The sequence below is a fragment of the Crotalus tigris genome, unplaced genomic scaffold, assembly GCF_016545835.1.
Source record: "Crotalus tigris isolate CLP2741 ecotype Arizona unplaced genomic scaffold, ASM1654583v1 scf7180000019364.2947544272:3078424, whole genome shotgun sequence".
Taxonomy (NCBI): domain Eukaryota; kingdom Metazoa; phylum Chordata; class Lepidosauria; order Squamata; family Viperidae; genus Crotalus; species Crotalus tigris.
Window position 1 is genome coordinate 1,090,536 of NW_024097500.1, and position 22,358 is coordinate 1,112,893.

Here is a 22,358-nt window from a genome sequence, read left to right on the forward strand (position 1 = left end):
GCGCCCCCCCCCCCCGGAGTAGCAGACTGCCCGCAGACTGGCACAATGGCAGGACGTGCACCAAAGGCCTCTCTGGTCAGCCTGGACGGCTGCAGATGGAGACAGAGGAGTGACCAGTGGGGCTCAATCTTGGGGCCAGCGTTCAATACTTTCAATAAGGACAATGAGATTGATGGATTGCTTATCAAATTTGGAAAATGAAGATTGTAATTAATCTGGAGAGGGTGGGAAATTAGGCAGAGAGGACCAAAACAATATTTCACAGAGAAATGTAAGGGATTGTATTTAAAGAGAAAACATGTACACATACACAACTCCGTTAGAAACAAAGTTGTGTCAAAGATGTGGGAAATCTTCATTTTCCTTCACTGTGTTGCCAAGAGGAGAGAGGAACACAAAGGCAGACACAAGCTATATGAAGCTTTTATTAAACCCTATTAAATGTTCAACAGCAGATTCTTAACAAAATTACACCTAGCTTTGGAAATAGTTTTGTCATTTCATCAGTTGCAACATAAAGACAGACGGGGGGGGGGCGCTGAAGAACAGGACAGGGCTGCAGATTCAGCCTAATATTTGTGTGCAAACCCAGCAATTTTTTATAGCATAGGAAAAAAAATTGCAAGCAGAACAATTCCCCTTGAGGGACCCTGCTTTTGTCTGATGGCTCAAAATAATCCCAGGCAGAGACTTCTATTTTAATAGTCAAAAATGAATACTTTTCTAATGCAATTTAGTATAATGCAGTGATCACAAATGGATTTTATTCATCAAAAATGAACTTTAACCTGAGCCCAGAAATACAGGTGGCTCTTGCTTAATGACCACTCATTCAGTAAGTCAACTTACAACAGCACTGAACCAAGTGGTGCTTCTAATTGGTCCTTTTACTTACAAAGCATACCTGCAGTTATGGGATCTCCATCTGGGTGCTCAGCAATCAACTATAATGTTGCAACATCCTACGGTTCCACAGTTGCTATCTGTGAGTTTCACTGTTGGCTTCCAGCAATCAAAGTCAAGGCAGTTACAAACAGCAGCCATGGGAATTGCAATTAGCAACACCAGAATTTATTTAACAATGGCAACTAAAAATATTGAAACTGCCATACTAAGTAGCACATTCATGTGACATTGTGCTTTATGACTATATTGCTTAGTGACGGCATTCAGAATTTCTACTCCCAATTGCTGTCCTTCAGCAAGAACGATCTGTAGTGAGAGACCATCAACCCTGACATACAGGACTTGAACATTTTATTCACAGTAGCCCTTGTTGATAAAATCATCAGGGTTAACATTTAACAGCCTGTCACTGTTGCTGTGAACATCCCAAAGTGCTTGCTCCATCTGGCCCCGCCCTCCCCCCCCCCCGGGGAACAGACGATGCCCTTCGCTGAACATGCGTGATTGGGGACCCCTTTTCCATTTTCATGCAGGACCCCTCCAGTCGTACTTTCGTTAAAAAGAACAGCATCACTCAGGAGCTGGACACAACGGGTTTAGGGAGAATGAATTTAAAAAATCCAAGATTTCAGTTTTAAGCAAGTTTAAATAACTTAAATCTATCACTGCATACAATCAAAGGCCACTGCTGTAAAGAAAAACACGTGTTAACGAATATAGCTTTTCAATGCTCAAAATATGATTTGTCAATTCAGAGCCTAATAAAAATATATAAAATGAGAATACTTTTGCAAAGCATTTGCTATGGGTAACGTTAGTCATTCTCCTAGGGCTAACTTCCTGTATGATTTCACTACCACATAGACCTTGCAGAGTTGTGTTAAACAAAGTTCTTTCATACACACATACAATCTATTTTCAGTCTTATTTTTTTCAAAATGAAATGTTACCATAAAATACAAGTCACAAGACGAGAGAAAACAATTTGCCTGCATGAATTAAATACATTGCTGTTTCAATGTTCCATCTATATATATTTTTTCTGCAATGAAGTCATGACTATGTATGAGATACAAACTGTACACATTCACTTTATTTCAGAAACATGTAAAATTATTTTGCAATGTTAATGTTTAACACAAAGATTACAGATAAAGAACAGTCTTACAGCCCAGTCCGGTAACTAACCCACTCCTCATCATGTAGGACAAAGCATCTCTTTTATTTGCAAAGAGCTGGAACCCACTAGACGCACATCACTACATTTTACCTTTTGCTTCCAAGGTTTCACGTCGGACAGCACACTGCCTCTGGTCTCCCGATTCTTTTGCCCCAAACACTGAAGACTTGCAGAATCTCTCAGAAGAAAGTCATTGAGGCTTTAAAGGACATCATTAAAACGTGGTTTCCCATAGTCCACCAGGTCCATTTGGAGGTCCCGCTCCTCATCATCTGCAAGGCAAGGAGGAAAACCAATCTTCATTTCTCTCCGACAATGGGCGAGAAGAGGGGAGGCACAGAGGAGCACCTGGCTACAAAGGCTGCCTTTTCCTTTGCACACCTGGCTGGGATTGGGGTGCTGCAACTGCAACGCAACTGATGAGTCCAGATTTCTCAGCCCCTCACCTTGGTTTGGGAATTAAACATTGCACCCATTTGCCCATCAGACCTGTCTGTAACAGAAAAGTGGACCAGCTGGTTTTATTATTTTTATTTTTCTTTCCAATCTAACGATCATAGAGGAAATGAATTATGTGAAGGATGTTGGGACTTCTCAGTTTATCTGACTCAAAACTGAACAGAACAGGATGCAATGTTGTGTGCAGGAAGAAGCTGGTCAAAGAAAGATGCCGTCTGAAATTGGACCAGAAAGACTGAGACCAAGTTTCTCCAATGACCCTTATGGAAGAAGCCATGATTTGACAAGTGGCCAGCTTCTCCATCCTAAGCCCCATAGTCACACGACCAGAGCATGGGATTTTGAGATGTCCCTTGCCTGGCCTTAAGGGGATGAAACCCAGGGTCGCTTTATGTTTTATAAAGCTGAGTGTCATTCCCCCCCCCCCGCCTTTGCCTTACATGCTTCCTCCCAAGTGGGTTCAATTTTGAGACCCGCTGCTCTGGCTGCAGTAAGGCTGGTGCCATCTGCTGATTACTCACCCGATTTAGCCAGACATTCCAGAGGACTGAATTTCAGCAGTCTTGTGTTTTATAACCTCACTTTCGCTTCATAGTTTAATGCGCCCCTCTCATCCTATTAAATCCTTTCCAAGTCCAATAGGAGACAAAATTTGAAGCTCAGGATTGAACTGTGAAGTCCTTGGTGCTCTCTGAACTTGTTTTCTTGCAGAGATTTTATTACCCAACTAAGTAACACAATGCTATAAAGCAGGGGTCCCCAACCCCTGGTCCATGGACCGGCACCGGTCTGCAGCATGCCAGCTAACAGGCCGCACAAACAAGCAAAGCTCCATCCTTGGGATGTAGGCAGTATTCAAAACCACGCCCCCTCTGGTCCCCGGAAAAACCTTTCTCCATGGCACCAGCCAAATAATGGAACTCTATACAAATCCCAGAGTTTTTTTTTTACATGACGAAGTTAAGTGAATGGGATGGAGATAAGGCCCAAGCTCACCTTGGACGTCTTCTTCACCACCATCACCATCCTCTTCCTCATTGTAGGCCAGCTCAGCCTGCTTGTCTGCCTCATACTCACCCACGTTCCCATCATCCCCATTATAATCCGCCAGTTTAGATCCATGCTGAGGATTAACGGGGGACTCATTCTCATCAAAGAACCGGCCTGTGAAGTAGGCAAAGGATCAGTCAGAAGCCAGGAGAAGGGGGGAGGGGGGGCAGAGAGAACAGGGGAGGCTTCAGTGTCAGCCCTTTGGGAAGCTGCAAAAAGGAACTTGCAGCTCCTCCAGCACCAGGAACCCCAGAAAAGTGAGTATTCTTTATACAGAACTTCATAGGAAAAAAAAAAATCACAATATGAGTCAAGACTAGACATTTCGCTTCGTGTTCCAAGATCCTTCTGTTGTGAGGGAAAGCAATATCGCCTTTTTTGGCTAAATAACTAGCAAGATGGGTCCAAAATCTCACGTGTTGTACAAATCCTGTTTTTGTCACAGAACGGTTACTTTTCAAGGCTCAATTTGCTGTGTTTTTCATGCAGAGATTTTAAATGCTTGCTTTAAATGAAGGCAATTTATACTGGTTGGATACTTTTTAAGCATACCTTGACCTCCATTTATCAGAGCTGATGAAAACATCTGGTCATTTGGGCTAAATTTACAATAATTAACATACTCCAGCCTATAGAAAATTCCCAATATTTTAGAAAAGTACAAATTGTGAAACATAATTTCACAATGAAAACAAATTAAGTTGAAGAAAACGCTGTAACTTCTCGTACGTTGCAAGGTCGAGTGCCCTGTCAAGTGGGTGAACGGGAGCCGAGGCCAGTTGCCGGATGGGGAAAAGAGGCAAGAGGCCGCCGGTGGCACTTGAGAAGTCACCTTGCAAATCCTTCCAGCGTTTCCTCCAAAGCATTCCAGGAGTCATAAAAGAGCCACGGTTGCCTACCCCTGGCCTAGAGAATACGATGTTTGAATTAGTGTATCTATCGATTTGATCATTCAGAATATCGGTGTGTTAGATAATGCTAAGAAATACAAAATTATATCCAAGAGTTCAGATTAAGAAACAGTGTTGACTTGGAGGTCAGAAGTTTAGAAGGAATAAATTATGTTGGTTATAGACTATAAATTATGGTTTGTCACACAGTCAGCCAGATATTTAGACTGGATTTGGCATTTTTACCCACCTAAGGCAGCCAAGGTTGCCTACCCCTGCTCTAGGCTATAAACCGTTCCTCAGACATTCCCTTACCATCCTTGCTGTTCCCATTTGTCAAAATCTTTCTTTAAATGCAGTGCCCAGAATGGGACACAATATTCTCGACAAATGTCTAGCTAGCCAGTTTGGTCTAGTGCAGGGGTAGGCAACCCAAAACACTTAAAGAGCCACTTGGACCCGTTTCCCACCAAAAACAAAACACTGGGAGCCGCAAAACCCTTTTGATATCTAAAATGAAGATAACACTGCATATATCCTTTTTTACCTTTATTATAGGTGTGTGTGTGTTTGTGTGTATGTGTGTGTGTGTGTATATGTATATGTATTTATGTATGTGTATACACACACACACACACACACACAGGTAAAAAAAGGATATATGCAGTGTTATCTTCATTTTAGATGTCAAAAGGGTCTCTCTCTCTCTCCCTCTCTATCTGCCCTTGGTCTGCCACTCCTCTTCCCCCGCTCTCTTTCTTTCTCTCTCTCTCTGTCCTCTCTCTCTCTCCCTCCCTCTCTCTTTCTCTCTCTCTCTTTCTCCCCCCCCCTCCTATCTGTTGCTCACCTGGCAAGCTTCAAGCTGTTGTCCAACAAGCAACCTCGTCTCTTTTATGACTCATGGACTTCAACTCCCAGAATTCCTGAGTCAGCCTAGCTGGGCCAGCTAGCTCTCTCCTGCCCTTCCTGCTTCCTGCTTCCTGCAGAGATGCAGCAAAGGGAGGAGCTCCGCCCAGTAAGCTTTTCAGCTCCTCGGAGAATACTGTGAGTGCACTCTCTTTTACACATACACACAGACACAGACACAGACACACACACACACACACACACACACACACACAGAGAGAGAGAGAGAGAGAGAGAGAGAGAAGCAGGGAAGCACAATTGCCTCTCTCTGTCTCTCTGCAAAGGCAGAGGAGGCTGGGAGCCACGGGGGAAGGCTCAAAGAGCCGCATGCGGCTCCGGAGCCGCAGGTTGCCGACCTGTGGTCTAGTGGTTAAGGCTCCAGACTAGAAAGGAGACTGTGAATTCACATCCCACCTTAGCCAAGAAAGGCAGCTGGGTGACTTTGGGCCAGTTTCTCTCAGCCCAACTCATCTCACAAGTTTGTTGTTATGAGGAAAATAGAAGTAAGATGTACTGGATGTTTGACACCATGAGTTGTTTATAAAAATAATAAAGGCAGGATACAAATAATTTTCACCAATACAGAATCAACAATAATCACTTCTCTCAATCTTGATGCTAAATTTTGTTAATGTGGGCTAATATTGCATTTGCATTTTTGCAGCTGAATCACACGGCTAGTTTATATTCAGCTTGTGCACCACCAAAAGCACCAGATATTTTTTTGACATGGATTCCTGCCCTATTGGGCCTTCTTCATTTTACACCTGCTGTTTTTTGTCCCTACCCAGAGCTTAGATTCTGAATTTGTCCCCATTGAAAAATCTTGCTGATTTTGCCCAGCTGTTCTAGACTATGATTCTTCAACTCCCACACCTCACCGCAGGGATAAGGTTCTTTTTTGAAATGCAGTTTTTGTTTTCTCCAAGCATTACATTGCTTGATTCCAACGCATTTAATAAGTTCTTTCTTTATTTGCCGACAAAATGTTATTCCAGTGGCTGATTAGAGCACCTAGGTGCTCTCTGGCAAACTTGCAGTGGGTAGCAATGTGCTTTCTGGAGACCGTTGGCTTCCTCCTTTGGCATCTTCCCATGCCCATCACTCTCATGCAGTGGTATGATGGTATCATGCACACTGACATCAGGCAGTGTAAAAATGCTCTTTAGATCCTTTGGGTTCATGATTTAGATTTGCAACTTCCACAAGTTTACATCATGAACCCAAGAGTTTGAAGAAGGCAATCAGTATGTGAGATGGGAGGTTATTTTGTTTTGTTTAAAGAGCAGGAACCCTCCAACTCACCCCTGATGGCCATCTCAGATTTGAACATCTGATTCATTAGTCCCTTAAGAGAGGCTAATTATCCTAGAGCTTGGTATGCTTTTTCCAGCAAAGAGTTTATGTCAGCTGTATGCATTCCATACAGACATAAAACACTGCAGAGTACACTGCCTTTGTTTCATCAGAATCCATTTCCAGATAGGACTTACACAAAGCTCTGATCACAGCACTGCAGGATGATGGAGTCACAAACCTCATACCACTGTGGTGGACCATGAGCTTCCCTAGCATGTTGAGTAGGTCTAGAAGGTAGAACTCAGAGCTTCTGAGATGAGTTTATAGCACAGCAATTAATGGCTAAGATTTTTAAAAACAAAGACATCTGAATACAAATATACTTAAAACAGTCAGCTGGTAGACATTAGGTGTTTTAATGAACTTGAGATAACACATGCAATTATGCTCAATGATCATGGTCTGACTCACTTTGCTTCATTCTCTGAAAGTTGTTGACTCTCTCCTTGGAAGCCTGTTTTGCAAGCTGTTTTTTGGTTTTTTGAATGTCCAATGTGTGTTCAGAAATTGCACGCTGAAGATAGTTTGCTGGTACCTGGTTTACCATGTCAGTATTACCCTCCAGTATTGCAGCTGGGGAAGACAAAAATACACAGTCAGAGTTCAAGGACACAGAGAAAAGTGTATAAAGCTCATGATGAAGGGCACATCAACAAGACTTTCACCCAGTACACATGATCTCACCTGGAACCAGATTTAGAGTACGGGTTTTTTCCGTGAAAACTTTTCCACCAGGCTGATGCTGATTTTGAGAAGTTGAAAAAAGTGGCTTCTTCAAAGCTAAAAACATAAATTCATACCATGACTCACAGGTGTAAAAACTAATTAAATGTATTACAAAGTAATTATTTAGTACTTGGTTCAAAGAGGCCAAAAAAATAATTCTGCTAAAGGCCAATGTTTGCAACAGGATCCAGCTATGGCTCTAAGCCAGGGGTGTCAAACTCAATTTCACTGAGGGTCGCATCAGCACTGAGGTTGCCCTCAGGGGGCCAGGTGGGTGTGGCCTACTAGGTGGGTGCAGCCTTCTGGGTGGGTGTGGATGGAGTGGGTGTGGTCTACTAGGTGGGTGTGGCCAGCTCTACATCGTTCACGTCAAGGGTGCCTGTGGGGGCCTGGGCAGGAGTGGGATAGATCTGAGGGTCTCTGGCAGAAGGGGGTGGGACCGGGGCAAGTGCCAAGGAATGGTCCACTGGAGGAGCCTCACTGTTCCTCTCAGGCCATGGAGCTAAGACTGAATGCGTTTCAGCATAGATGGCCACCACAAAATTGTACATTGGCTCCCGGCCGGCCTGGGCCAGGGTCAAGGCAGCGGGGGCTGTTCCCTCACTGTTTCCAGGATGGCTTCGCGGGCCACATGAAACCACTTTGCGGGCCGCATCCGGCCCCCGGGCCTTGGGTTTGACATGTCTGCTCTAAGCAAATGAAGATGTTCACCATAAATCTCCCTAGTTATAATGGTCATAATCCCGGTTCCTGGAGGAATCAGAGAATCACCTCTGTATCCCAGTAGCCCTGAAGGGTTTGAGGATTATAGCATCCGCCAGCATTAACAACCAATGAATAAAAATGTGCAATTCCAGATTTGGTGAAAAAACAGTGCATTTATTAACAAATATACATTACCTCAAACTTGGGACTTGACAGTAAACAGAAGTCCTCTGTCAACACAGCAACCTCTCAGAAGTTTTAAGAATCAAAAAAGTATCTAAAAAGGATCCTCTTATTACAACCCACTTAAAAAGGAAGATCTTAAAAACATTTCCTAACCAGGGTCAGGACTTCCATGAAGAAGTCCTGCCTTGCAACCCATCTCTCTATTTCAGATCAGAATGGGACATGAAGCAGTTAGTGCCAACTGTCAATGCCAACTGAAAAGCAACATAGTTAAGAACCCAGAAATAAGGCTGCAAATGTGTTTTACTGCATGTGTAAGGAAAACATCACCAATCTTATTTGTCAGAGTGGCATTTTTAAATATCCTGGGTCCCATTTATCAGTTCAAATATCTGTCTATGGAGTGAGCAGAAATGCAAGAGAAAACCAACATTAGATTTGAGATACTAACCAGTGAGTGTATCTTCACCTTTGGCAGGGTCATTCTCTTCTATTCCAGGCATGCCTGCATCATCTCCAGGTTTAATCTTTTCTGTGAAAACAAGGTATTTTTTCCTTTGCTGCACCATCCACTGAAGCTCTACGACTGGTGCCTTCAGACTGTTCAATGGAAGGGAGTTGGAACGGTAACAGAGGAAAGTTACCTCACCTCCCATGTCCTGCTGCAGTCAGGTTTACCCCACCCCCAGCTGATGGAACTGTGCAGGGCCACCAGATCTGTAGTCTGGCCAAGTAACTTGCCAGGCAGGTATTTGCCACCCTCCCATGAATGCCAGAGGGACCCTGGTGCCTTACCACAGCTGTCCCAGACAGACCTTTGCCATCTGATATATTGTTGGTTGATGGTGCTTCATTCTTAACTTCGTTCAGTTTTTGAGTTGCCTTTACTGTTTTTGGACTCTCACTCAATCCTCTCTCAATGTCTTTGGTGAATTGGCTCCTGTGTGTGGCCTGCTGTGAAAATGTTCCTTAAGCATTAAAAGCTAAACTTACAAGGAAAATATTACTTTATCTTTAATTTAATCCAATGCTTCATATTTCATTTTTGTGATCAACATATAGAAATCATTCTGCTTTCTTTTCACCTTTGCCTCACCACTTTCTACAGCCCAAGTGTAAAAAAATAAAAACTCTGCCTGGATACAGCAATTAGTGTCGCCAAGTCTGTTCCTTGCTAGTCCCATCTTATACCCATGTTGGGAGGGAGCAAAAGCAGATGGCAGACACCTGGGTTCATCCTTCGCAAAGAGAGCCATGTTACCTTCTGGTCCTGCAAAACTTGGTCCTCCAATTTTTTCATATCTTCTTCATGTTGTATTCTTAGTTCTTTGATTTGCTGCCCGCATTGAAAACTAGAACCAAGATGGAGAGCAGAATTTAGAACCGAGATTGACAGATTTTCTAGGCTCCCCACTATATTATTTACGATCTGCCTAGTAAGGTTCTTTTCTGTATAACACACTGAATATATTAAAAGGCCTTTATATGAAAGTAGACAACCAGATATCTACTCGGTCATTGTTTCAGAGATACTTCCTTATCAGTTTCCTCACTGCTTTCAAAAATGGCAGAGCTTCCAGTGTACTTGAAAAGTTCTTTTCAAAATTCAGGGAGATTGAGACATGTATCTGCCTTGAAAATACGCTATGATGAACTGTATAGTACAAAGATCAACCCTTGACCACAGGGAAAGGTTTTTACGTTTTTCATTACATCATAAAATATTTTATAATTGTTACATCATAAAATATTTTATAAAATTTGCCAAATTTCAATTTGATGGGAGTCATAGGTTCCAAGATTTTGGATTCATTCTGTAACTTAGTCCAACTTGAGATATCTTTGCTTAAAAACTGTTGCACTTTGATACAGTTTCACCCAATTAAAGGTCACAGACAAATAGGAGAGTTGTGAGACTGACAGACAGGGTCTCTTAACTTTTTTGAGGCAATCCTTCACAAAAATCTTGATGAATCATGAACCAGAGCAGAGTGGCACATATTTTTCACTCCCATCCTACTACAGCACCAGTAAATTGACCATTTTACATTGTCTATTGACTTTGGAGAACTGCACTCTACTTGCAGATTTTATTTCTACAAAAAAGCAAAGCAAAACTTGTTCCATTCTCCTTCTCCTTAATAATTATAAAGCTGCATTGATCCATCAAACAATACGGCCGAGGCCAAACATCTTAACCTATTTTATATAACAATTGCAAAAGAACATTAATGTTAAAATAATACTCAACACTGATCCTAAAGCTCATAAACAAATGAGCTGACCTGGCAGCGATGTCTTATAACTAGGTTACTTTTATTCACATTTAATCCCTCACCTTTCATACTCCAATCTTTTAAGAAGTTGTGTATTGTTTTTCTTGTATTCATGAAGATAGTCCTCTTGTTGTAGGAATTCTTGACGCAATTCTGCAAGTTGTTCTAAGCCAAAGTATAAACATTTGAACAATTTAAAAAATGCTCCATACTTTAGCCTTGTTTTTTGCTGAGTAATTTTCCACAATAGTAATAAAAATATGTTTATTGAAGTAAAATAAAAATGATGTACCTTTCTGAATTCTTATTCAATGGCTACTTTATTACAAAACAATAGAGCAGTGATGGCGAACCTTTTAGAGACTGAGTGCCCAAACTGCAACCAAAAACCCACTTATGCATCGTCGGGTGCTGGGTGGGCGTGGCCCATTGGCTGGGTGTGGCCCATTGGGTGGGCGTGACTGTGATAACGGCAGACAGGGTGGGACTAAAAAGTTCAATTAATTCCAACTTTGCAAGATCTTTTTTTCCCCTGTGAGAAATTGAAATTGACTGATTGAACCTTTTTTTTTTTTTTTTTGCACACGGTAGCGGAGGCCTAAAGCGAAAAGGTTTTATAAAACCCAGCTGAAGGCCTAGGACTGGGCAACGGCACGCGTGCCCACGGAGAGGGCTCTGAGTGCTGCCTCTGGCACCCGTGCCATAGGTTCGCCACCACTGCCCATTAAAAAGGTCCAGAAGATGGTTTCTGGTTTTGACATCGTGGCAGTGCAGGCGCAGGAAGACAGAGAAGGAGGGAGGATGTTTAATAAATATCAACGGGCTAGTTCTTCCAAAAATATTTTAACTAATTTTTTTTTTTCAAATAATATACACAAAAATAGAGGAAGCATTATTTGGTGATCCAAATGCACTGACTTGGAAAGTTAGTTGACAAAGGAAGAAAGCTAGAGTAAGACTGAAGGAAATAGAAGCTTTGACTTATTAAAGGGGATGTAATATTACCAATTAGATGTTTGAATATGGGTAAGAATAGATCGCTAGAAATAGAAGCATTATTATAACTAGATAGATAGGATTTGTAATCAAATATAATATCTTGGTAAGAAAAGGGAAATAAGAATATGCTAAGAACTTTGAATAAGGGAAGCTTTTAATTACCCAAAAATAACTTGTTCAGAAATTATAAATGATTGGGATATTTTGAACATGGATGGGGAATTAAAATTTAAAAAAGCGAAAGTAGGATATAGACTGAATAAATGGATATTGGGTGCAAATGCAATTAAAATATGCTTTAGTTAGAAAAGATATTCTAAGCTGATATTATTGACACTATTTAAAAAATGTAACAAATGTTGATAGGCAATTGTATATTTACTCACAACAATAAGAACTGTACTTGCTTAGTGTGGAAAAATGTCTATTACCAGAAGACGAGAGGATGTACTGGAGGGTGTAATATCGGATTTAGTTTGAAGAAGCTTACATGTACCACAGAATCACTAATGGACTCAGTCGTTAGGCACTTGATTGTAAAAATAAAAAATAATGAAATATTTATTTTAAAAAAGGTCCAGAAGATAATGGATTTTTTCAGAGGTGCTCCCTATCTATATCTAATATCTCATATTATAGTAAATTTATAATACTTATGTAGCCAAATATTTTAAAGAGAAATTACCGTAGTCCACAAAAAGTAGGTTACACCTGTAGCTATTTTTCAAAACATCAAGAGAGCACATTGCCTACTTGGTATTATATTTTACTGCTGTTATGTTATTCAGTTATAAAAACATGTTTACACCAAGAACATTTACCCTTTAAGCGTCGTATGTCTGCCATCTGGTATGATATGTTGCTCTGAAGTTTGACCTAAAAACAAAAAGTAAGTAGTGAAGTAGTACAGATCCCTGTTCCGATAATAAAATTTTCTAGAATGAATGATTCTGAAAGCAGCTCTGACTAGGGCAGGGGTGTCAAATTGGTGGCCTGTGGGCCAGATGCGTCACGCACACACCACGCCCACCCTGGCTCCGCAAAGGTAAAAAACATCACAATATGTTGTGTGACCGGGGCGATGCTGCACAGGTTGTAACTAGGAAAAATTGTCATAAGTCACTTTATCCAGTGCCATTGTAACTTTGAACAGTCACTAAACGAACTGTTGTAAGTCAAGGACTACGTGTATTGCTGGTAATGATTTTAGACGCGGTTTTTGTCTTGTGCCGCACTTGCTTCTGAAATGGGGGCACCATCAATTAGGTCAGGGGTAGGCAACCTTGGCTCTTTTATGACTGTGGATTTCTGGGAGCCAAGGTTGCCTACCCCTGAATTCGGTAAACAGAAGGGTTCCCCCTGTCCTTCAGGGAAGGCGGCCTCCGCATTCAACCGGCAAGAAGACACCGAGGCATCTCCCACCGTCCCTTTCCTCTCGTCTTCCCACCAGAGCCGCCTTCCTTGCAAAGCCCGGCAGAACAGCTGCTCTGAACCGGAGCTGCCCCGCCAGCTCCGCCTGGGACCCTCCTCACCTTGCCCTCCTCGCACGTGCGGACCTGGCCGTCCCTGGCCTGGAGCTGGCTGCTCAGCCGGCTGCGCTCGGCCTCCTTCTGCTCCAGGGCCTTCTTGTGCGACTCCACCTGCAGCAGCAGCTCCGAGTTCCTCTTCTCCAGGCGGCTCCGGGCCACATCGCCGCGCTTGGCCTGGCCCTGCAGCTCGGCCGCCTCCTCCCGCAGGGCCCTCTGGCGGGTCGACGAGCTCCAGGCGTTGAAGGCCAGCGCCGCGATGATCAGCAGCAGCGCCGCGAAGAGGAATGAGGGGAGGCGACCGCCCCGCCGGTTGCTGCCGAATCCCGCCATGGGCCGGGCCGGGCCGCTCCTTCAGCGCCGGGCGGGACGGAAGGGCGGGGGACTCATGGGCAGCGCCCCCCTCCTCGGCCCGGCCGCGCGCCGAGCAGCCACCAGGACCCCGCGCCGGAGGCTCCGCGCCCCGAATCCGGCGCCGCCACCGACGCGCCGAGTAGCAACCTCGCGGCCTGCGCCGCCGCTCAGCCTGCGCCGAGGGGCTGCCGCCTGAGGGTCCCGCGGGGCCGCTGCTGGAAGGGAGCCTCTCAAGGGCAAACCGCGGCGCCCCGCGGGCCCAGCTCGGGCCCCGGCCGCCGCCGCCTCCCAGGGCCGGGCCGGTCAGGATCGCGGACGGGCCGAGGCTGAGCGGCCGCCGGGAAGGAGGGTGCGGGAAGCCCCGCGAGGCGGTTAACGGCGCCCGCCCGCCTCCGCCTCCGCAGCGGTCCGCCACTTCCGCGTCGCCCTACCGTCCGTCCCGCAGCCGCGCCTCTCGCGAGAAGAGCGGGGCCGCGCGCCCTCGCAGCGAGGTTTACGAGGGGCGCGGCCAGCGTAGTCCCGCCCTCCGGTGCGTCAGAGGGCGGGGCGCGGCTGCGGGTGGGCTCCCTGGCTGCCATCTCCAAGCTGGGCTGGACGCCTTACAGCCTCGGGATGGACGTTGAGCCCCGGTATCCCTGCGTGCTGGCTGGGGCATTCTGGGAGTTGAAGTCCACGCGGCTTAAAGTCGCCGAGTTTAGAAAACACCGGCTTAGCTTGGTGCTCCTCGACCTTGGCAACTTTAAGATGTGCCTTCAACTCGCAGAATTCTCCAGCCAGCCATGCTGCAGAATTCATGTTGAGGTTGACCCCCGGCATTCCTGTATGATGGCTGGAGAATTCTGGGAGCTGAAGTCCCCACCTCTTAAAGTTGCTAAGCTTGAGAAACACTGGCTTAGTTAAATGCCTGGAGAGTTGATAGGGGACAGAGAGAGGTGAGAGGAGAGCAGTTTTCCAGCGACCCCAGACCATTTCAGACAAATGGCTGTCCGGTCTCTTCTTAAAAACTTCCAGTGTTGGATCATTCACCGCTTCTGGAGGCAGCTTGTTCCACTGTCAGAAATTGTTCTAACTGTCAGAAAATGTCTCCTTAGTTCCAGGTTGCTTCTCTCCTTGATTAGTTTTCATCCATTGTTTCTTGTCCTGCCTTCAGGTGCTTTGGAGAACAGCTTGACTCCCTCTTCTTTGTGGCAGCCCGAGATATTGGAAAGCTGCTGTCATATCACCCCTAGTCCTTCTCTTCATTACACTAAACCAAGGGTTCCCAATGAGGGGTCTGAGATGATATTCCAGGGTGTGTGAAAACTTGGGTTTTCAAAATTATAATATATATGCATAATTCGTTGCCGTTATTCAAACTTTTGTAAGGGGTGCGAGAATATATCAGAAGCATTGTAGGGGTATAGAAAAGTTTGGGAACTGCTGTACTAGAACGGGGTTAGGCAGCCTTGGCTCTTTTATGACTCGTGGACTTCAACTCCCAGAATTTCTGAGCCAGCATAGCTCAGCATGGAAACCTCCCTGGCTGGCTCAGGAATTCTGGGAGTTGAAGTCCACGAGTCATAAAAGATCCAAGGCTGCCTACCCCTGTACTAAACCTACCCAATTCCAGCAGCCCTTCTTTATGTCAGTAGAGACTGCAGTTCTTAATGCAGCCAGTGGGGGCAACAAATCAATAACATTTTCTGTCTCTTAACCAAGGAAATTATTCTATTACGATAAAGAAAAAAATCTCAACACTTAAATCTTCCACAGCACAGTTTTTAAAAAATCATGTTTAAGATATGTATTCCCCCATAGTGTCATTTTTGTGTAAGAAAAAATTTCAAAATGCTATTTTAAGCAATAGGCATACCAACCATCTCAAATTCATAGAGACAGAGCAGCAGAGATATATCTTGAATTATATTAATTAGAAGAGATGCTGTGTATGAATATTCCAAAAGATCCCAGGAAAGATAGTGTATCTTAGATATTAAGTTGTCCAAAATACAGTACTTGTTAAAAGACATACTTAATGATATGAGTAGCATTACTTTTATTTACAATGACCTAAGAATATAATTCCACATTCAGGAAACTAAAACCTTTAACTAAAAATTACATCTTTTACAATAATTCCTTCAGATTTTAAGGCAAGGATTTACCGAACAGTATATTGAGCTTTTAACATGCTTTCCAGATAAGGGAACTCCGTGTAAAATTTATTTTTATATTATATATTATTTATTATTAATATAAAGAGAGAGAGAGTTTGGTCTGGTGGTTAAGGTAAGGTACCAGGTTGGGAAACTTGGGGGGCCATAAGTTCAAGTCCTGCCTTAGCTAATAAAAGGCAACTTCGGCTACTCGCTCTCTCCCAGTGAAACCCACTCGCGACTGGCGCGGCTCGCCTCCCCCGCTACCTCCGCGGCCCCGGAGGCGCTGGACTCCCCGGGAGCTTCTCCGCAGCGGCTCCGCATCCCCAGCGCCGCGTCCCGCCGCGATCCTCTTCCAGGCGCCCGGGGACCGCCCTGCCCGGCGTCCACGGCGCGGAGCTTCCCCAGAAGCGGCGGCCCGGCCGAGACCGAGCGAGGCAGCCGCACCCGGGGCCGCCGCTTCCTCGCGGGGGCGCCGCGCTCTGGCCCTGCGGGTAGTGCCCACCGCGGCTACGGCTGCCGGGCCCCGCCGGAAAGGCCAAGAGCCCCCCCGGCCCCCCGAGCGGAGCGGCACATTGGTCTGCGCGCGAGATCGTCAGAGGCGGCGCCGGGCCCGGATTGGCCTCGGCGGCCACGAACCGGCGAGTCTAGCTCGGCGCCGCCCCCCCCCGCGCCCCCCCGCCCGCAGCCGAAAGCCGCGCCGTTCGCTGCCTGCCTGCCTGCCTCCCGCCTGCCTGCCTGCCTGCCGGCGTCCCCCCCCCCCGCCCAGCCGGGCTTTGTGCGCGCCCAGCCGAGGCAGGCGGCGGCGGCCCCGGCCCTCCTCGCCCGCCAGGCAGCCACCTGCTCCGGCCATGTGAAGGCGCACGCCGCGCAGCCCCGGCGCCGGCCAAGATGCTGAGCCGGCTGATGAGCAGCAGCAGCAGGAGCCTGGACCGCGACTACCCCTGCACCGTCCGCCTCCTCGACGACAACGAGTACTCCTGCACCATCCAGGTGGGGGCGCCGCGCGGGCGGGCGGGCGAGCCGTCCTCGGGGCAGCGAGCTGGGCGGGCGGGCGGCTCGCCGGGCCTGCCGCTGCCAGGAGACGCCGCGCTGGGGCCGGCCTGGCGAGCGGCGGCCTCGGGCGGGAATCCAGCCGGGCGAAGGGCGGCGGCGCGGCTCTTCTGCGGGCGCCGGACCGAGCGGCCAGGAGGGGCTGCGGGGCGGGCCGTGCCCGGCGGCGATGCGTGCCTAAGCGCGGCGGGGAAGAAACTTCTGTCCGGGGAGACGCGGCAGGGGGCGGGACGGGGCCTCTCCGCCGACCGAGCCCTCCCGGGGACTCGGTACGAAGCGGCGGACCCGTCGGGAGCGAGGCTCGCACGGCCGCGAGACTGCGACCGTGCCGGCCCCGACGGAGATGCTGCCGGGCTGGTTTCAGGGCTGCCCGGCTCGGCTCGGCTCCGGAGGCGCCTTTTGCTGCGCCTGGCCCGGGACGGCGCGGGACTCGGGCGCGAAAGCTCCGCCGCCGGGGCGGGCAGAAGCGGTGTTGGGCGGCGGTTCGGTCCGGCGGGCTGCGGGGCCCCGGCCGGGCGCCTCCTGGGTCGCCGCTGGTCCTCCAGCCCAAGGGCTCGCTGTGCCTGGAGCCCGAGAGAAGCGGCGTCTCCTGAGCTGGTCGGGCGTTTCGCTTGTTCCCCTGCCCGCCCCCCCCCCTCGGCCGGTTGGGGAGAAGGCGGCCTTTTGGTCTGGGAGGGATTAACTGCTTGAAGGAAGCCCCTCGGTTGAAGGGCCGCCGGTTGCTGCGCCGCGGCTGCTCTTCCGGGGCGGTCAGTGTCTGGGGACCCAGCCGACGCCCCCGGGAGAGGAATCTTCCCCCCTTCTGGGCTCTGCGGGTGCTGCTGGAAGAGCTCCGGGCCCCTGCCCCCCCCCTTCCCTTTGCCGGTGGAGGATAGTCCCAGTACTGAGCTGGTTTTGTGCTCTCAGACCCTCGTCCTGCCATCACGAAGTCTGCTTTACTGGGTAGTGTGATGGATGCTCCCAGCCATTGTGACTGTCAGGAAACTGGACTTAGTGAGATGTATGGAAACAGTTGTTCCGTTTTAGCAGAAGGGCCTGGCTCTGGCAGTTGCTTTGGCCCCACAGTTCACTTGCCCCTCCGTCGGGACCTGGGCCCCTCAGCCAGATGCTCACAGACCCAGCAGAGCGGAGCCCTTGACAGGGTTGGTGTTAAGTTGCGAGCTGCACCCAGAGATCTGCCTGCCAGAGGCTCTGCCGCAAGATTCGACTCCAGCTCCTCATCCTGCTCTCGTGCTGGCCTCAGGGACACCTGATCTGTGCTGGCAGGGCAGGAACTGCAAGCAGAACTCTGGAGGGCAGCAGTGCAAGGTTGGCCCGGCATCGCTGGATGGCTTTGATCGTCTAAGGGCAAAGAGAAGCCGGCTCTGCAGAGGCTTTGACCCTTTCTGGGGTTCCACCCTCAGTGGGCGCAGGCGGTTCCCAACCTCTTCCTTTCCAAACATTTCCCATCTGGGAGTAAACCGCATCTGCAAAATGGGAATTTCCCAATTGCTTGCAGAGAGAGAGAAAGAAAGAGGGAGGATACCGGAGGTCATTCTGAGGGAAAAGACGAAACACACAACTTTTTCCTGACTTGGGGCTCGGATTTTATTGGGTGTGCTGGCTTTAAAGTAGGCTGCGCGTTGCCACTTAAAAACAAATAGGCGCATTTCCTAGAATTTCCATTATCTTGATTATGTGAGGAACTGGATTTTAATCAGAACACGTGACTATAAAATCCCTGCAGCTGTTTGGCATTTAGTTGAAATAACTCTAAAATAACTGAAAGAAAGACTGCTGATCCCAAAGAATCAGGAGGACTCCAGTAGTCCCTTTTCCAACCGATGTCTTTTAATGCAGTTGGGAAAAATCTTACCCCACGCCTCCTGATTCTTCTGCTGCCAGAGACTGGCTCTCCTGTAGTTCTCCAGCAGAGACAGCTCTGATGATCCAGGCAGCATTTCAATTAAATGCTGCTGCCTCCCCTGTTAAGCCCCCATTCCTCGTAGTGGGTAGAGCCCCCACTTGGAGCAGGTCCCGAGTGGGGAAGGGCTCCACTTAGCCAGCCTGCTCCGAGGGGAAAGGGATGCGACGACACCCTTCCTTCGACTCTGCCCGAGAGACCACGTTTCTCTAGTCAGGCTGGGCCTTGAGCGGGAGGAATGAGTGAACAGACCGAGTGGGAGACTCTTGAGGGGGGGGAGTCACACAGAGATCGCCAGGAGGCCATGGCCTCCACATACCCACGAACCTGCTGGGTCCTTCTCCAGCTGCTGCCCTCCTTCACCTCTGCCTAGTCCCAAAAAAGAGCTTGGGCCCCTGACGTTGACTACAAAGGACTAGAAAAGCCGAATTCCAAAATTTTAGGCAAGCCAGAGAAAAAAAAGCCGAATTCCAAAATTTTAGGCAAGCCGGAGAGCTGCTTCTGCCTCCCTGAGGCTGGCAGGTGGAGCAGTTTTTCAGCCACTGAGAACGGAGCCAGATGTCACAACTCAAGGTCAACTTATTGGTTACAGCAATTTAGAGCCCACCTTTAACCCCTCTTCCCAAACAGCTCATAGTCATGCCGACAGTTATGATAAAAGCACAAAGTACAAATACTGACATACTTTATTTTAAAAGGAAAAGATATTCACATATATGGGTTTTAACTTTAAATAGTGGCCTGCAAAGGATTCAGTCAAAGAGTCACCTTTGGAGAGATGGGCGGCATGTAAGTTTAATAAATAAATTCAGCTATGGATATAAACAGCAAGAGGCAGCCTTCGGTAGAAAAAGCATGCAGGAAAACATAAAGCTCCAACAGACCCTGACTGGTGCTGAGATCCTGGGTCTGTACAAAAGGACCCAATTTACTGGACAGTTTCAGAAAACATAAAATACTACAGACAATAAAGTGAACTTACCTCCTCCTCCCCCCCAATTAAATTAAAAGTGGTTGTATGCAATAGTCTCACCAAAGGTTCTGTGTTTTTCCTTTCAAAGGTGGCAACCTCTCTGATTTCCCACGGTCTCTGTTCATTCTCAGAGCTCTGAGGCTGCTGGGCAAAGCCCCCCTTTCTCTTTTCAGCCCCCTTGGTCTGTCCTGTTAAAAAGACAAAGTGTTTTTCTGCAGGGGGGGCAGGGGGTCCTCAGACGGAACATGACTCAATTCTACAACTGGGAGGGGTGGAAGGGATTGAAATTCAGCTCTGTCTGGTGCTCAGTATATTTCATTTATTTAAGAGATATGGCTACAAATATTATATAAAATAGTTCTGGATGTCCATCAACAAGCAGACAAAATTACATTAAGCAGTGGGGTGCCACAAGGCTCCGTCTTAGGCCCAGGACTCTTCAATATCTTCATCAGTGACTTAGATGAGGGAATAGAAGGGAACTCATCAGATTTGCAGATGACAGTAAACTGGCAGGAAGAGCCCACACCCCAGAAGACAAGCTCAGCATCCAAAAAGACCTCAACAAACTCGAACAATGGGCCCTAACCAACAAAATTAATTTTACATGGGAGAAAAACAAGGTTTTACATTTAGGCAGGAAAAATCAAAGGTACAAGTATAGATTAGGTGAGACCTGGCTTAAAAACAGTAACTGTGAGAGTCCTTGAATATGAGCCAGCCATGTGCAGCAACAGCCAAAGAAGCTAATACAATCCTGGGTTTTATAAACAGAGATCACATGAAGTATTAGTACCGCTTTATAAAACCCTGGTAAGACCACACCTGGAATATGCAACCAATTTTGGTCATCATACCTCAAAAAAGTTGTTGAGACTTGGAAAAAGTTCAGAGAAGAGCAACTAGGAGACTAAAACATAAGAAGAACTGTAGGACTTGGGTTTGGCTAGTCTAAATAAAAGACGAAATAGGGGTGACATGATAGCAGTGTTCCAGTGTTTGAGGGGCTGCCACAAAGAAGCTGCTGCTTTGAGCTGGTCTTGGTGAGAGGACCCAGAAACTTCCTTTTTGTCACTTAATGCAAAGAGCTTCAGAGAAGAGCCATCCAGGAACCTCTGCAACAGTAGGGGGGGGAGCAGGCACAGCTGAAGTCCTTCCCCATTAAATAGAAGGGAAGGGAAGGGAAGGGAAGGGGAAGAGAAGAGAAGAGAAGGGAAGAGAAGAGAAGAGAAGAGAAGAGAAGAGAAGAGAAGAGAAGAGAAGAGAAGAGAAGAGAAGAGAAGCTGGAAGGGACCTTGAAGGTCTTCTAGTCCAACCCCCAGGGGCCCAAGGTAGGAGATCTTATTCCATCTCAGTCAAGTGGTTGTCCAGTCTTTTCTTGCAAAGCTTCCGCAGTCCTCCAGCGAGTGGACATGTCTAAGTGGAGGACCGGCAGCCATTGGTTGATGCTGCTCTTTGGATTCTGACACAAGAGGAGAGGGCTTTGTGATCTAAATGGCCCCATTCAATTCCTGCATACTGTAATTTATTTGCAGACGAAATACCAGGTCTTTAGGTCTAGGCGTCCTAGCAATGAGACTGAATCCCAGCCAGCTGCATGAGGGGCCTCCAGACACGGCAGCTCCCTCCGTCCCTCACCCCCATGGCTTTTGTCTGGGCTCAGCCAGGGCGGATGAGGCGAGTCGTCTGCCTGCCTGCCTGCTTCGTCTCTGCTTTGAAGGGAGCAGCCATTATTATGCTGCTGGTGATCCTCTCACTCCTTCTGCTCAGCCTCCAAGGAACAGCGAAATGTTTGTCAGCAGGAGAAGCCCTGCACCTACTGACACAGGCAGGAAGGCTGTCCTGGCTCCCTGACCCCTCGCCCGATACATTTAATAGGTTTTAAATCTCAAATTTGAAATTGGAATGTAGTGCAAAAGATGCTGCTTCTGTGATCCACTTTTCCAGAAAAACCCCTGGGCCCCATTGCCCTCCTGGGCATGCTATGAAAATGGGGGCAGCAAGAGTCCAGGCCGTTCATGGGGCACCCCCGTCCAGCCAAAAACGGGTCTAAGCTGGGGTCAGCCTTGCTTCTTCTGGTAAGGGAGGGTCTTTTTACTGGCCGGGCCGGTTACCTTTCCTTTACTAGGTTGTCCCCCTGCCGGGACCCTCGTGACCTCTCTGCCTTTGGGCGGCCAGGGCCTCTGGCTCAACCCGGAGAAGGAGCCCTTCTTCACCAGCAGCAAGGCAGGTCCAAAGGCTGGGACCAAATCTGTTCCAGAAGGGCTTGGAACCTCTCTGGGTCTTTTGCTGCCTCAGGGCTCCTTGGGAGGGGCGCTGGGAAGCAAGGTGGGCACAGGCAGAATTATAACTGGTGCACCAGCTGCTCCCGTCCTCAGGGGTAGCTCCTGTTACCGGTGCTCTGATTGCGTCGGGCTTGGTCTGCTCTGAGTAGGACTATGGTTGGAGAGCTTCTGGAAGCTTCCATTGCCACAAGGGGTGGCAGGTCAACGTGTGTTCTGTGCTTGGCATTTACCCCCACCAAAAGACCCGCCTCGATTGCCAGCTGTCCCTTAGAAGCGCAACACTGCTTAGGAACAGGTGATGTCAGTGTGTGCCTGTACCTGCAGAGGGTTTCTTTTGAGAAGCCGTTCTCTCCCTTGAAGGACAGGCAGCCGTTTTTTTTCTGCAATCACTTCAAAATTAAAATCTGTTTACGTGTTGCTTTTTATTACAGTTAGGGCTCCGTATTAGGATGCTATCTATGCTCCTTTGGTTCTGTGCTTTTTTCAC

The 22,358-nt window shown here is 47.6% G+C and overlaps 2 protein-coding genes across 9 annotated transcripts in view; one reads left to right on the forward strand and one right to left on the reverse strand.

Annotated features, from left to right (window-relative positions):
- Positions 1-407: 407 nt before the first annotated feature.
- Positions 408-13,995, reverse strand: GOLM2 (golgi membrane protein 2). 5 transcript variants are annotated; one of them, XM_039362079.1, is made up of 10 exons: positions 13,175-13,995; positions 12,464-12,518; positions 10,706-10,808; positions 9,629-9,719; positions 9,183-9,318; positions 8,819-8,899; positions 7,435-7,530; positions 7,162-7,323; positions 3,542-3,709; positions 408-2,358 (listed from the first exon to the last, which is right to left on the reverse strand). In XM_039362079.1, the coding sequence occupies exons 1-10, from the start codon at positions 13,499-13,501 to the stop codon at positions 2,288-2,290; spliced, it is 1,290 nt and encodes a 429-aa protein (XP_039218013.1). In that variant the 5' UTR covers positions 13,502-13,995; the 3' UTR covers positions 408-2,287. The 5 variants fall into 5 exon arrangements, with proteins under 5 accessions (XP_039218013.1, XP_039218012.1, XP_039218010.1 ...); XM_039362078.1 differs by having other exon boundaries at positions 1,533-2,358; positions 3,623-3,709; positions 9,183-9,321; positions 13,175-13,993; XM_039362076.1 differs by having other exon boundaries at positions 1,533-2,358; positions 9,183-9,321; positions 13,175-13,993.
- A 2,431-nt stretch (positions 13,996-16,426) lies between these two features.
- FRMD5 (FERM domain containing 5) overlaps positions 16,427-22,358 on the forward strand; it is a 39,172-nt gene continuing 33,240 nt past the window's right edge. For all 4 annotated transcript variants that reach the window (XM_039362059.1, XM_039362062.1, XM_039362061.1 and 1 more), the window contains exon 1: positions 16,427-16,650. In XM_039362059.1, the coding sequence (XP_039217993.1) occupies positions 16,549-16,650 (102 nt within the window). In that variant the 5' untranslated portion in view covers positions 16,427-16,548. The remainder of the gene's footprint in view (positions 16,651-22,358) is intronic.